At 35.5% G+C, this 16,110-nt stretch overlaps 1 protein-coding gene across 24 annotated transcripts; it reads left to right on the plus strand.

Moving 5' to 3' along the window:
- Positions 1-8,479: 8,479 nt before the first annotated feature.
- On the plus strand, positions 8,480-15,332 carry LOC113708579 (CBL-interacting serine/threonine-protein kinase 23-like). Of its 24 annotated transcripts, XR_011820964.1 has the most exons (17): positions 8,505-9,479; positions 10,290-10,352; positions 10,595-10,666; positions 10,761-10,868; positions 11,028-11,108; positions 11,284-11,337; positions 11,426-11,551; positions 12,437-12,526; positions 12,693-12,812; positions 12,932-13,057; positions 13,482-13,598; positions 13,894-13,950; positions 14,038-14,069; positions 14,157-14,231; positions 14,324-14,438; positions 14,551-14,629; positions 14,768-15,028. XR_011820964.1 is itself a non-coding variant. In XM_027231057.2 (15 exons), exons 1-15 carry the CDS (start codon positions 9,273-9,275, stop codon positions 15,182-15,184), a joined length of 1,503 nt encoding a protein of 500 aa, XP_027086858.1. In that variant the 5' UTR covers positions 8,505-9,272; the 3' UTR covers positions 15,185-15,332. The 24 variants fall into 24 exon arrangements, 13 of the variants coding, with proteins under 13 accessions (XP_071920546.1, XP_027086859.1, XP_071920541.1 ...); XR_003452436.2 differs by lacking the exons at positions 14,324-14,438; positions 14,768-15,028 and adding an exon at positions 15,076-15,332 and having other exon boundaries at positions 14,157-14,275; XR_003452431.2 differs by lacking the exon at positions 14,768-15,028 and adding an exon at positions 15,076-15,244 and having other exon boundaries at positions 14,324-14,629.
- The last annotated feature ends 778 nt before the right edge of the window (positions 15,333-16,110 follow it).

The raw sequence follows: 16,110 nt of genomic DNA on the forward strand, positions 1-16,110 counted from the left end.
CAACTAAACACTTGATATCTCATTCATGCTTGTACAAGTAACTTGATTTGCATGTTACCTGTATATTGGCTTGAAATACTTGAAATGCGTGGAAATGCAACATGCTAAGTATTATTTGTGACTTGGTCAGGGCTAGGCGAGTGTGCCCTTATTCGCACTCGTCCTCCCCTTCTTGCTTGACCTATACTGGTGTTTGTACTTGTACTTGACTTGTAAGTGTTGAGCAGCAGCATGTACCACATCTAATCCGAGTGGGAGGTGCCTCTCATTCTCGCTCCGTACTTTTATCTTAATTAAGTCGATTGAAAACGTTATCTCATCAACTATACTCACTTCTTGGGGACCCAAATCCCACTGGTTAGTTAATTGAGTTGAGCCGGCAAGCGTTTGGTCGATTAAATAACAACCATGGGTATCTTGTTTTGTCGAGTAGAGTGTTATCTTCTCGACTAATCGGTATGCTCGAGTATTACCACACTTGTTTATCTTAGCATTCGGGCCCGATAAGGGGATTGAATGGTCGACGGAGATTGGCGTTAAATAGGGCACTACTGGACTGGTTACTTTATTTGAAAGTTGACGGAGTGTTAACTACTACTTGATCAAGCTGTGGTGAAGTAGTGGGAATTTGGCTCTTAAAAGCCATCTGTATCCTTATACTTTACAATGATTATTACTTGTCGTGTTATTATTTCTTTTTATGAACTTTTACACTCGCTCATTTTAAGAGTTCAAGTTTTACATATGGCCAACTTGCTATTTGGATCTGCATGAAGTTTTGAAACCTCATTGAGCTTTGGCTCACTATATTCTGTTAAATTTGTTTTTCTTATAGGGGATACGAGCGAGAACGTGAGGTGGTACAGGCTAGCATAGTCTAGTTTTTGAAATTTTTGCGATTGTACTCGCGCTAGTGCTCGGTTAGGGTTGAATGTATCTGAAATTCACATCTTGTGTTATATTTGGGATTGCATGAATGTTTGGAATAGAAATGAATGTACGTGTACATTCCAAACTTGGGAACTGTTATTCCATTTACGGTTGAGATTGTGAACTATTTTATTTAAAGTGAGTGAGTGAGTTTGGCGAGAGTTGGGCAAGCAGTCCGCTAAACCCTAGGGTATGCGCTAGGTGGAGGTGGGGTCGTCACACTCATCAAAACTATCATTATACACACTGAAGTCATCCATAAAATTTTTTATTATTTTCTCCACATATTTAGAGAAAATACTTATCATACACCTCTAAAAAGTTGCAAGAGTATTGCATAATCCGAAGGGCATCCTCCTGTATGCGAAGGTACCAAACATGCAAGTAAAAGTTGTTTTCTCCTAATCCTCTGGTGCTATCGCAATCTAAAAATACTCTGAAAAGACATCCAAAAAATAATCATGAGCACGACAAGCCAATTCCCACTCATATAATTTGACCCATTAAACACAGGTGGTCTAATAACAGAATGTCCTTCAAAAAACATAGCATTATTGGATGTCATCTTTACTCCAAAGCCGATTGAGCTTAATCTCTAGGAGACCTGACTCTGATACCAATTGTAATGCCCAAAACAACCAATGCAAAGATCATAAACGAAACAATAAGTAAATAAAAAGGAAAGGATTGCAAACCAATTAACTACCCAACTCCTCTTGAGCTTGTAGATTAATTGAAACAAGCTACTTCAAGTTGATGAATTACAATCACTCTTGTGTACAAAGGAAGGTTCACCTCCTCCTTGCCCCAAGCAGCACTCGGTCAAGCCAGGACGTTTTACTATCTCTCAGGACAACCCTCACAGAGCTACACTCATGAAAGATTCACTCACAAATGAAAAGCTTACAATGAACCTCACACCACTAAGATTACAAATATTCTTTTTGGAGTATTTTCTCACTAAAATCTCTCTAGATCTTTTGTATCTTCAGTGTGCCAAAGTTATTTGAAGTATCTGACCAACCACTATTTATATAGGACCAAGAAAGAGCCTCATTAAAGCTTCCAACGGATAGAAAGTAGCTGAAGAGTCAACTAGCCGTTGGAGTGTCGGACGTCCGATAGGTCCGATAGTTTCGTCGACTTCGAAAGATCCTATCAGACGTCCGAAGCATGCGTCCGAAGTTGTGCAATGATTATCGGACGTCCGATCCTGACATCTTGAGCGTCCGACAGCTTCAGCATACGTTGTCATCTTTCAATTGTACTTGATCATGGAATCAAATAACTTCATAACTAAAAATATATCTTGAAGAAATATTAGTATCATCCATTTGTTTTGTAAACATCAAAAGATATGGATCAAGATCAACAATCTCCCCCTTTTTGATGATGACAAAACAATGGATGGAAAGAAACAAAAATAAGTATAAGCTCCTCCTCAATCATTACAACCAAAACTTTTAAGAGCCAAACTCATAATCTCAGAATAACTCCCCCTTACACATTGCATCCATTTCTCCCCCTTTTTGTCATCATAAGAGTAAAAATCAACTACTATAATCCAGCAACAATAACAGAGAATTCAATATTTCAAGAAAAAATAGAGAAATGACAGCAATCACAGCAAATCATCATGAGATCAGCATTATTCTTTTATCTCTCTTTTTGACATCATATAGATTCAGTAGTATTCAAAGATATCAGCGAAAACTCAGATCAAAGTATCAAAAGAAAAAATATTCTGAACAAGAATCACTGCAATGATTAGACAAAACCTCCTACTTGTTAAAATTAGCATCATGTCTAACTATCCACATGCATTTCATGCCTTTTTTTATATTCTTTCTCACATAACAATCACTTTTCATGTGACCTTTTTGACAACAGAAATTACACATAATCAGGGAATTATTCATATGAACAGCTTTAATAAATCCTACTTGTCTTCTCCTATGGAAAGCAAACTCATTTGCAGCAGAATTTATCTTAAAATGAGGTTTTGATTTATTACTTTGAAAACAGTCCTGTTTTTTATGTTGAAGCAACTCATTTAAATCATCCATTCTTCTTTTCAAATCATCTTGTTCCCTTTTGAACATTTCACAAAACTTATTTTTCTATCAAGATCTAAGTGTAAAGCAGTCTCACTTTTTTTGAAGTAATCATTTTCAGCTTTCAACTTTTTATTTTGTTGAAAAAGATTTGCATTATCTCGAAACAAAAAACTAATTTTCTGTTTTAACTCCTTGTTTCTAACATAAGATTCTTTCAAACTATCATGCAATTTTATAATGAAAGATTCAAGATCATCATCATCTTCATCATCACTTTCAAATTGAGAGCTAGAAGATGTTACCTCATCATCTCCAATGGCCATGAAAGCCAATTGAGCAGATTGATCTTCCTCTTCAATTTCACCATCGGAATTGCATTCATTCCATGTGAATTGAAATTTGTTTATTCTTGGTTTTCTTCCTTCTTTCTTCTTCATCACTGGACAGTCACTTGCATAATGTCCAGGTTGGCCGCATTCAAAGCACTGATCAGTTTGCTTTTTGTTGAACTCTAGCTTCCCTTTGTTTCTCGAGTTGTTGAACTGATTTGGGAATGAATTGCTAGGTCCACTATTTCTGAATCTACTCTTGTTGAGTATTCGTTTGAAACTTCTTGTGATGAGAGCGATATCATTGTCATCACCTTCCACATCTTCTTCATCTAGGGAGGCAGAATCATCTTCATCTTGTGAGGCTTTTAGAGCAATATTCTTTCGCACTTTTGCATCCTCTTCCTCTTGTACCTTAGTCTTAAGTTTCAGCTCATAAGAGATAAGAGAATTAATAAGAAATTCAATAGGCATAGTATTCAAATCTCTAGCTTCCTCAATAGCAGTCACTTTATTTTCCCAATCATTGGACAAGGCATTCAGGATTTTTCTATTTTTCTCACCAAGAGAATATTCTTTTTCCAGCACCTCTAAATCTTTAATGAGATCATTGAATCTACAATACATTTGATCAACATTTTTATGAGGTTCCATCTTGAAAGATTCATACTTTGTAACTAGAATGGACTTCTTTTGTTCTCTAACATTCTCACTACCTTCATGAATTTCTTTCAGTTTGTCCCAAATTTCTTTAGCTGACTTGCAACCCTTGACTCTAATAGATTCATTTGAGTCTAATGCACAATATAACACATTCATGGCTTTTGCATTTAAGGTGAGATGAGCTCTATCCACAGCAGTCAGTTCACTTCTTGTTTTCGGTCTAGATGCATGAGTATTTTCATCTATAAGAGAGGCATCATATGGACCTTCACTAATAATAAACCACAATTCGATATCAATAGATTGCAAAAAGATAATCATTCTTTCTTTCCAACTCATATAATTTGACCCATTAAACACAGGTGGTCTAATAACAGAATGTCCTTCAAAAAACATAGCATTATTGATTGTCATCTTTATTCCAAAGCCGATTGAGCTTAATCTCTAGGAGACCTGGCTCTGATACCAATTGTAATGCCCAAAACAACCAATGCAAAGATCATAAACGAAACAATAAGTAAATAAAAAGGAAAGGATTGCAAACCAATTAACTACCCAACTCCTCTTGAGCTTGTAGATTAATTGAAACAAGCTACTTCAAGTTGATGAATTACAATCACTCTTGTGTACAAAGGAAGGTTCACCTCCTCCTTGCCCCAAGCAGCACTCGGTCAAGCCAGGACGTTTTACTATCCCTCAGGACAACCCTCACAGAGCTACACTCATGAAAGATTCACTCACAAATGAAAAGCTTACAATGAACCTCACACCACTAAGATTACAAATATTCTTTTTGGAGTATTTTCTCACTAAAATCTCTCTAGATCTTTTGTATCTTCAGTGTGCCAAAGTTATTTGAAGTATCTGACCAACCACTATTTATATAGGACTAAGAAAGAGCCTCATTAAAGCTTCCAACGGATAGAAAGTAGCTGAAGAGTCAACTAGCCGTTGGAGTGTCGGACGTCCGATAGCCCTGTTTTATGCGTCCGACAGCAGGCAGTGAGTTTCAGAGATTTTCTTCAATTCTTTCGGACGTCCGGTGCAAGCTCTTTATGCGTCCGACAGCAAACAAACAAATTTGAGAAATTATCTTGTTTCTATCGGACGTCCGGTAGAGACATATTCAGCATCCGATAGGTCCGATAGTTTCGTCGACTTCGAAAGATCCTATCGGACGTCCGAAGCATGCGTCCGAAGTTGTGCAATGATTATCGGACGTCCGATCCTGACATCTTGAGCGTCCGACAGATTCAGCATACTTTGTCATCTTTCAATTGTACTTGATCATGGAATCAAATAACTTCATAACTGAAAATATATCTTGAAGAAATATTAGTATCATCCATTTGTTTTGTAAACATCAAAAGATAGGGATCAAGATCAACACATCTGATCTATAAAAGGAAGAAAATAATGATCCTTTTTTGTAATGACATTTAGCTTTCAATAATAAATGCATTAGCGCTATCTTGTAGGTTTGCGAACTGGTTCCAGCTCCCTATTATTATTAGCTTCTACTGTGATTTCTGCCTTCTTTGGAACTACTTGCATTGGGCTTACTCATGGGCTATCAGTAGGGGAGGACAAAAAAACCCGTCAACCCGAAAACTCGACCAATCCGATCCGCCCCGCATCGAAAATTAGGATATTCGATCCGATTTCTATCAGCAAAGCAGATGAGGGTCGGGTACCTATAAAATTCGAATACAGATACGGGTCATACAAATAAAAACCCGCTGGTACCCAACCCAGGGTATATTATATAAATATTAGAAAATATGGGGCCAATTTTATAATTTCCTTAAGTTATTAACCCTAAAGCCCTAAGTCCATCGACATTTAGTCTTTAGTTTCTCTTTGTCTTCTGTCTTCACATTCACAATAATATCTCCTCTCATTCTCTTCAATTTTCACCACTTCATGCTACAAATATACAATTGTCTTGGAATCATGAGAGAATCACAACCCATTTTTTATTTGCTGGTGCTTCTCAAAGCAAGCCCTCAAGCAAAAGTTACAAAACGCCGGACCCTCAATTGAACGCTGGACCTTCAAAGCAAGCCCTCAACCTAGTAAGTGAATTCCACCCATTTTTTTTTTTTGATATCTGGAAGATAATGCATGAATCCTACTGCAATATTTTTGATGCCTGAATCCACAAATAGGGTTATAAACAAATCCAAGCAAACCTAGCTTTCAAACCGTCTAACTCGGTATGAAAGTTCGGCTTGAGTTTAAATCTTTTGTGGTTTTAAAATGTATAGTTCTGAGATTGATTCATTTGTATTTTTTTTATTTCTAATACTATTTATCAATAATACATAGCTATTCTTGTATAATGCAAAATCATGTGTTAACATATATTGCCTAAAACTGTTATTTGAGCCTCCTATTAAGCTTTAATGCGCCAATTATCTATAAGTTAAAGCACGATTTGACAATTTAATTAAATCAAGGGTTATAATGTCTCAAACTTCCCTAAATATGCCCAAAAGTGCTCCTCAATTATCCAAAACAAGAGAAGGATCACTTTCATCCTCTTTAATTGAACGAAGCAAAACGTATAAAGTAGACAAAAGCAGTCAGAATCCTCTCCTATGCATTTCGTCATAACATTCCCCTGCGCCATTATATTTATCCTGCATTTTGATTCTGAAATCTCGTAGTTGAGAAAATCAGACTTCTCAATTATCAAAGCAAAATGGACAAAGTTGACAAAGGTTACTGACGCTTTGCTTAAGTGTTATTTTTTGCTTTAAGTGTTTGTTGGAATAAGTGTAATGGACCACAGTTGTTTAACCAATCAAGAAACATATAAAATCAATCACTGACATAAGGTACCTCATTTTTCCTTAAACTTAAGTAACCAAAAAATGCAACGAATTGCTATATTTTGAACAATCAGTTTTTCTTGTTTAAGGTGTAATATCTGTTCTTGTTTCCAGATGTATAGCAGTTAAAGTTTTTTGAATTTTTCAGATGTCAAGTATGGGAGATAATACAGCAACTACAACTGCAAGCCCAAGTGTGGATCATTCTCCTTAATGTGTTATAGAAGGATAAACCTTTTGTATTGATGTTCAATGTTTTAATTTGTGTTTTCAGTTGAAATTTTGTTGTTGAAATCTTTTTGAGGTTGTTGAATAGTTTCGAGATTGTAGCTTCTTGAAAATTTGTTGTGCTTGAAAAATGATTATTAGTAATGTATTTTTTTCTTAGACTGGTAAATAAGAAAGGAAAATCGTCCAAAACGTCCCTCACATTTTGTAAAATAACTTTTTTCATCCCTCACTCTTAAAAGTGTAATTTTATATCCCTTACATATTCACATCGGACAAATTTAGTCCCTAACTAGGTTTCCGATCATTTTTTGGCCGAAATCCATCATGTGCAAGACACGTGATCATTTTTGAAGAGTAAATTTGTCAAATTATATTTTACATAATCTGATCTATAGTCCTCCACATTTTATAAAATAAATTTTCTCGTCCCTCACATTTTATAAAATGATTTTTTTCATCCCTCGCATTTCACAAAATGAATTTCTCCATCCCTCACATTTCAAAAAATGAATTTTTCATTTCTCACTAATTATGTGTGTGAATACATTTTTTTAAGCACATGTATATGTCTATTTGATTTTGCTTAATAATAATAGCATAAACATATGTATGTAATTGGGCCCAACTTATGGGCTATCTTTTCTTTTTGTATGATTATGACTAATATTTACCAATAGAACCTTAATTTGCATATTCTTATTGTATTTTGATCGAAAATAGCTTTATTGGCCAACTTGACAATGAATGCAAGATTATTTACTAGCTGATACCAGATGAAATCAAATGATCACGTATAATATATGGTATTCATATTGTTAAGTGAAATCAAATAGACACATACATATATTTATGCTATTCGTATTATTAAGCAAAATCAAATAGACATATACATGTGTTTAAACAAAATGTATTCACACACATTTTTTTTAGGGTTTCCCTCACATACATAATTAGTTAGGGATGGAAATATTCATTTTTTGAAATGTGAGGGATGGAGAAATTCATTTTGTGAAATATGAGGGATGAAAAAATCATTTTATAAAATGTGAGGGACGAAAAAATTTGTTTTATAAAATGTGGAGGACTATAAATCAGATTATATAAAATATAATTTGACAAATTTACCCTTAAAAAATGATCACGTGCCTTGCACGTGATGGATTCCTGCCAAAAAATGATCGGAAACCTAGTTAGGGACTAAATTTGATCGATGTGAATATGTAAGAGACATAAAATTACACTTTTAAAAGTAAGGGATGAAAAAAGTCATTTTATAAAATGTGAGAGACGTTTTTTACGATTTTCCCAGATAAGAATTATAGGGATGGATACCCTATGACCCACCCCTTTTATTCGAATACCCGAGAATCGGGTATCCAAAAATAAGCGAAGCAGATTAGGATCCAAAAAATTATGATCCGATAAAGTAGACAACCAAATCATGTTCAAGTCGGATACCCGACTCGTGTCCAGCCAAGAAGTCTCCTTCAATCCTAATAAGTTCATGGAAGCTTGCGGCCCATTAATTTCTGTCGGCATCATCGCTTTCCTGCTTCCTTGTACTCCTCGTTCATAATTGACCAAAAATATGCGCCCTTATTAGTTTACCAATTAAAAACGACTACTAATTAGTAGTTGAACTTTCCCCTGTTTCATCGACTTTTCTGCTTCCAAATCTTGAATCCCCTTCCCGACATAAATGCCACAAACCAAGAAAATCCCAGGAAAATATTAGTAGTACCAGTATCTAAAATCTAAAATGCTTCTGAATCTTTCCTTTTTAGGAGGAAGTTTAGAGTAATTTTCATTTTCTTAACTTGTGACCAGGAGCATTTATGGCGTTTAGACAGTCGTCGTTTTCTCCACCCCTACTAAAATTCTTCGAAACTGACTGATCTGAGTGTTTTTCTATTCCATCTTGTGGTGAAACGAGTCGGGTAAAAGATTTAATTTGGAATATGAATGTGGAGAAGTCTCAGGTTTGGCAGCCTTGCAAGAAGAAGAGGGATTTAGAAATTTGATAATTAAATCAATATATTTTGTACTGCATAGGGGAAAATCGATAATTTCAGAGAGAGCCCACAAAGGAAAAGCTGTAAAATGGATGGGATTTGTACAAGAAGGGGACGTTGATTGCTCTTGGGGCGGCTGAGGCCCAGGCAGAAATATTTTTGGTTAAAAGAGAAATAGAGATTCATTTGTTAAAAAAAAAGGTGGGATTTGCGAATATGAAGATGGCATCATCAAGATCAAGCGGAGGTAGCGGAGGGTTCGGTGCTTCGAAGACAAGAGTAGGAAGGTACGAGCTGGGAAAAACATTAGGGGAGGGGACTTTTGCTAAGGTGAAGTTTGCAAGAAATATAGAGACGGGTGAGAATGTGGCCATCAAGATTCTCGACAAAGAGAAGATTCTCAAACACAAAATGATCGGTCAGGTACCTTTTAGTTATTAGTTTTTGTGTAATTCACTATATTATTGAATGATGAACACATGTCTTTTAATAATTCTTGGTTTTGATCACTGACTAATATGGGTTGGTTTGCTTTTTTTCGTTTGATTCTGCATTTCTCCGTCTGTATGGAAATATAAAGAAGGGGTTGACTTTTTAAAATAAAACTCCCTGTAGGTTTCTTGGTTTCTTTTTTGTTTTTTTTTTCTCCTTGTCGTGTTTGATTAATGTCATAAACTGATGTGAAATGTTTATATTGGCTGTCAAGTAGGTAAACGAATAAAGTTTATATGGTTTTTTTTTTTTTTTTGTGTGAAAGGCTGCTTGATGAAGTTGTTCTTTCTTCAGCTTAGTGTGCAGTAGTAGCAATTACTAGAAGCAAGGATAAGTGGAACATTTTTGCTTGTAGTTTTTTGTACTAATATTTTTTCAGCGGTCCCTTTATTTTTTGGCTTATCTGAGGCTACTCCAGCTTGCCTGTGATGAAAACTCTGGCTAACTGCTTTTACCTGTTGATTGTGAGTACTTCTTCTGACCATGTAGTCCTGTAAAGAGTTGTGCTGGGACAGATAACAGCAGAAATTTGGTACTATGGATTCAGTTCTATGTTCAATGCATCTGTCACACACTCTTCATGGAGGCCTAGATATTTTTAATTGTTGGAAAACCTATTAACATTTTGAAGAATTATTGTAAATGTGTTGTTGGGTTGTCATAGCTTTCATGTGAAGCGTATTCCAACTCAACTAATTTAAATACTTTCATTTATGTTGTAATTCTGATTGTCCTTCGCAGATTAAACGTGAAATATCAACTATGAAGTTAATCAGGCATCCAAATGTCATCCGCATGTTTGAGGTTAGACATCAAAAATTGCTTGAATTGTTACTTGAGTTGGTTTCATAGCTTTTGCATGTATCTAGTCTTAGACAGTATAAATTTAGATTCTGTTTATTTGATTCTGATTGACCTGTTGATTCTTCTGATTTGCACACTCTCCAATCTATTTTCTTATTAACACATCTCACTTCTCATTGAATTTGTGAGTTTCTCTTTCAAGATTGCTTTCTTCACTTGTTAGCATTTAAACTCCTGTTTAGGTCATGGCGAGCAAGACCAAGATATATATTGTGCTTGAATTTGTCACAGGTGGTGAACTCTTTGACAAAATTGTAAGAATGTTGTTACTTCAGGTTTTTCTTCTTGTTACAATCACAATACGTCCTTTGGATAAAAGGGCTAATAATTTGCTCATTTTGAAACCAGGCTACTAAAGGTAGGCTTAAAGAAGATGAAGCAAGAAAGTATTTTCAGCAGCTAATTAATGCTGTAGATTATTGTCACAGCAGAGGTGTATGTCATAGGGACCTCAAGGTAATAAAATTGGTTGACCATTAAGTCTATCTTAAAATAGATGAGCCACTTACTTGGCCTGTTGTTGCAATGATGAGCAAATTTGTTATGACCTTAGCTTGGCCTGTTGTTGCAATGATGAGCAAATTTGTTATGACCTTAGCGTTATCTGTAACTCAGCCAGAAAACTTGTTGCTGGATGCAAATGGAGTTCTTAAAGTCTCAGATTTTGGATTAAGTGCACTGCCTCAGCAAGTTCGAGTATGACAATTCTGTTTTAAATTTGAGAAGAATATTATCACACATTCTTGTCTGTTCTCAATCTATCTCAAAATGATTAGCATACTGTATCATAGTCTATGAATAACTATGCCAAAGTTTCTACAGCCTGTGCTGCATAAGAGAATTCCAACATTTTCTTGATGTATTTGTTCAGGAAGATGGTTTACTACATACAACATGTGGAACACCAAATTATGTTGCTCCCGAGGTACATGATTAATATTTTGTTCTACTCAATTTAGCTTGTTATTATAGTAATTGCTTCAGTTCTTATTCTTCAGTTTTTACCTACCCAGGTGATCAACAATAAAGGTTATGATGGTGCTAAAGCAGATTTGTGGTCTTGTGGCGTAATTCTTTTTGTCCTTATGGCTGGCTACCTGCCTTTTGAAGAATCAAATCTCTTGTCATTGTATAAAAAGGTTTGCCCTGCCATCTATTTGAAATGCAATTTGACGTTATCCATGCTTTTAACAGCATTTTAATAACATAGTCTTGGAGGTTCATGCTTCGTTGTGTTGTGTTCTTGAGGCAGCTTTTTTTTCTCTATGTTATGTGGAATATGACAAATGCTATTTTCTTTATCAAGAATCCTTTGATCATTGACCATGGACTGGTAAAATATCTAGTTTGCTTGCATGTCCTCTTCAGTATTCTGCCATGGTTCAAATTTTGGAATTGTAATTAATGTCTATGTTTCCTCTCCATACTTCTGTAAGTCCTTGCATTAAAAGTAATTCTCAGGTTTTTTTCTTGCATCCAACCCCCCCCCCCCAAAAAAAAGGGGGGCAGGCATCATCATCTTGAAGTGTACCTCTACATTTTGTCTAAATGAAGAATGATGATCTCCATTTCCATAACTGCATCAAATATTAGGGATTCTGTTGCTTTTCACCATAAATCAGGATGTGTACCTTGTTCAACTTTTTTTTTTTTAACCTATTATTATGCACCAAAGGATCTTTTGCTCATAAGCTTATTGGTCTTTCGTTCTTTTTACTGTATCAGATTTTTTGTCTATGTTTGTGAATTGTGTTCTATGTGATGAGAAAGAAAAATGGTGAGATTGAACACTCTTTAGATGATGAAAGAGACATGATGCAAAGGAGACTGATGAAGATTCTTTTTAAATATGAAGAATTTAATCATGCATGATTTTCCTTCTGTCAGCTTCTCCATTTGATGATTTCAGCCTTTTATTGTTGGGTCCATATAATTCCAGAGTTATTATAGAGTTATTTTGTGCTGTTTGCTTTGTTGACTATTGTTTTGGTGCACATCTTTATTCAGTTTTTCCTCAATTGCAGATCTTTAAGGCTGAATTCACATGTCCTCCATGGTTCTCTTCGAGTGCAAAAAGGCTGGTCAAGAGAATTCTGGACCCTAATCCCCAAACGGTATGCGAACCTTGTCTCTTATTTAGCATTGCCAGTATATATGCCCCTGCCCCCTTCCTCTCTCTCTCTCTCTGTGGCGTAATTAGAAAATTAAACTATACCCTGCCTATAATCTATAGAAGGCAGGTATGACTGTGTCATTTGCCGTTTTTTGAATATTGAACAGCGTATTACAATTGCTGAGCTCATTGAGAACGATTGGTTCAAGAAAGGATATCAACCACCTGTTTTTCAACAAGAGGAAGTTAGTCTCGATGATGTGGATTCTGTTTTTGATGAATCTGCAGTATGTATTTGTGTTTAAAATTGCTTTTTTCATCTCTTCTAGGCTCCAATTGACTATGACATGGAGTATTATGATGGTACCAAAAGGAACTGTTTATGTGATGCTTTTTGATTTTTCAGGAGTCCCAAAACCTTGTTGTGGAGAGACGGGAAGAACATCCAACTACTCCGTTAACTATGAATGCCTTTGAGCTTATCTCAACATCTCAGGGTCTCAACCTTAGTTCTCTTTTTGAAAAACATATGGTATGTTCCAAATTATAGTGATGTCACAACAAATGTGATGCAATGGAAATCCATATAATCTTCTGATTTGTATGCCAAAAAGCAGCCACTACTTTTGTTTTATGAATTTGAAAACCATTTCTCCAAATACTGGTTAGTTATTGAAAATTTTCCTTTCCTTCTAACGAATCATTTGTAAATGTAACACTTATTCTGCATAAGTTATTGGGTCTTGGCGCTTTTGTGTAATGCGCTTGAATATTTCACAAATATTATATAAGTCAGTTAATTAACTGGGGCTCCTTTCTTTATCCATTCAAGATCAGAGAAAGTTAAATTAGTGGTAGTTCTTGCACTATTATATAACAAATTGCTATGTCTTTGTATTTTTTTTCTTGCCCTTAAAGTGTCTCAAAATGTGTGCTGATGCTTCTTTCATGACTAGGGGTTTGTTAAACGGGAAACGAGATTCACATCTAAGCGTCCTGCTAATGAAATAATTTCAAAAATTGAGGAAGCTGCTGTTCCTCTGGGATTTGGAGTGAAGAAAAATAACTACAAGGTAATTAATATTGCTTTCTGGTCTTCACCTGAATGCCCTCTGTTAGCCTTTAATTGTCAGTCGGCCAATGCTGAATAAATTTGTATCAATTGCTGATGCTAGTTTCAGTCCTTGTGGCACCTACTAGCTTTTACAGATTGTGTTGATATATCTGTGTAGAAACCAATGGCTCAGTGATTGGATCATGTTTTAAGTGATTTGGATATGCTCTTTAATGTCATTTTTTTTGACATGATGATGACCTGTAGTTCTGGTTCAACTTGCATTTTTTTATCAAATTTTGTTATTTTGTCAGATGAAGCTCCAAGCAGAGAAGACAGGACGCAAGGGCCATTTATCTGTTGCGACAGAGGTTTCTTTGTGGATCTAGAGCACCTTTTTCTTAGTGATTCCTTTTGACACAATATATTGAGCTCTGGTTATAATTTTTTAATCACAGATATATGAGGCCATTTATCTGTTGCAACAGAGGTTTCTTTGTGGATCTAGAGCACCTTTTTCTTAGTGATTCCTTTTGACACAATAAATTGAGCTCTGGTTATAATTTTTTAATCACAGATATATGAGGTGGCTCCTTCACTCTTCATGGTTGAGCTTCGCAAGGCTGGAGGAGATACTTTGGAATTTCACAAGGTTAGATTCACAAAAATAAGCAGCATCTGCGACTTGAAGTAAATGTAACGGCCTCCATGTACCACTGATTGATAATTTATATGTATATGCAGGCACAGAAGCACATACACGTGCTTATTTAAGTGGCTTTAAGATGGCAAAACAGAAAAGCGAAGTGCTTTTCAAGATGTCAATGCCATGTAGACTTGGCATAGAATTATCTCCTATGTGTGAACTATGTGGTCTTTAGTTCTGCACAGAAAATTGCTCTGAAGGATTTTATATATGTCATTTGCTTGTTTGCAGCTACTTATTTTTGCGCTTTTTTATTTATATGCAGTTCTACAAGAACCTTTCAACTGGGTTGAAGGATATAGTGTGGAAAACAGGGGATGAAGCAAAGGAGGAACTCAATGATGGTTTGTAACTCAATGCATTTCTATTATTGGATTATTGATATAAAAATTTCAATTGCAAGGTCTTGTTTCATTTCCTAGTTGTACAATGGTACATTGGGATTTTATTGCACGCAACTAAATTATGGTTTGCTTTTGCAGAGCCTAGAAATAATTGAAATTTCTGTCTCGTTAATGACTAATTCCTTTTGGCTGCTGGCTTCTCTGTCTTATGGATGTTAGCCATAAATATTCCACTTGGTTCATGTATATGATGTGCATGGAAGTCGGTTCTATTCTTCTTACTTCAAAACTATTGCCTTTGTTTTACGGTCTTCAAATTGTCTTCCATAACAGAGACATGTATAAGTTACTAATTTGACGTCTTCAGTTATTCAGGAAGAAAATATACTTTTGCATCCATTAACCAGTATCATTTTTGCTCATGTAGCTTGTTCTTTAATACCCAGGGGTTGCTGGCATCTCAGCGTCGTCATCATCTTAACATCTGAGGGTCCTTTCAAAGTTATTTTTGTTGGGATTGCACGTTCTTTTAGATGGTTATTCATCTTCTACTAGATTTGTGTATTATGGTGTGGTTATATCTGAAGGTTCCAAGCAATGATTGTTTGCGAGTTACTCAGCTATGTGAAACATAAATTGTAGTAAGGATTAGAATTGCAAATGTTAAAAAAGCAAATAATACATGACCCATGTTCAGGAATCATTTGACTAGTAGACCAAGATTCCTCTCTTTTACCTTTGCGCTGTCTTTTTTCTTTGGCATTGTGGGATGGTGAAGGGGATGTTGGTCTGAGGTAGCCCCAAACTAAAACCTTTTGCACTGCCGTGTCAAACCTTTTTGTCCATTTCAGTTTTTTTCATTTACAGGGTTTCCTGTTGTTTGTCCCATACCCAGACAACCATCTCCTCCCTCTCTCTACATCCGAGACAAAAAGAAAATAATAGAAGAAAGAACAATGATGCTTTCCTCAAAAATCAAAGAGTTCTGGGGAAGAGTGGGAAAAAACGAAAGAAACAATACATAGTTCTTCACAAGGGTTTAATGTGTCTAGGCATGGTAATAGGTTAGGTTTGGAACCACCAAACATTGATTTAAACTTGTTAAATGTATTAGATAGATTCAAACCCTGATGGATTTAATGGAAAAAGACTATACTCAAATCCTTATAGATGTAGGTAACCAATAGGCCATGATAAGATGTAATTAGGTTGGACTTGCTAACTGATACGGTAACATAGATAAATATTTGCAGTATATGTCTATATTCTAAATAGGTTTTAGCTTGGGTTGGTTTGGATAGTAAAGATCCATACCTTAATGAGGTTTATAATTATATTGTAGGACTTGGTCCCGACTAAGGTTTGGGTCTTAAAAAATTTAAATAGAAGGCATTAAAAATATAATGGATCCATATAATTATATTGTAGGACTTGGTCCCGACTAAGGTGTGGGTCTTAAAAATTTTAATGGAAGGCATTAA

The sequence above is a fragment of the Coffea arabica genome, chromosome 9c (assembly GCF_036785885.1).
Source record: "Coffea arabica cultivar ET-39 chromosome 9c, Coffea Arabica ET-39 HiFi, whole genome shotgun sequence".
Taxonomy (NCBI): domain Eukaryota; kingdom Viridiplantae; phylum Streptophyta; class Magnoliopsida; order Gentianales; family Rubiaceae; genus Coffea; species Coffea arabica.

Excerpts from the sequence above, each read along its gene's own strand:
- LOC113708579 (XM_027231057.2), top strand. The coding sequence starts at position 9,273 with ATGAAGATGGCATCATCAAGATCAAGCGGAGGTAGCGGAGGGTTCGGT. Across the intron at positions 10,869-11,027 it reads TATGTCATAGGGACCTCAAG|CCAGAAAACTTGTTGCTGGA; the intron begins GTAATAAAATTG and ends TCTGTAACTCAG. Across the intron at positions 13,951-14,156 it reads ATTTATCTGTTGCGACAGAG|ATATATGAGGTGGCTCCTTC; the intron begins GTTTCTTTGTGG and ends TTTTAATCACAG.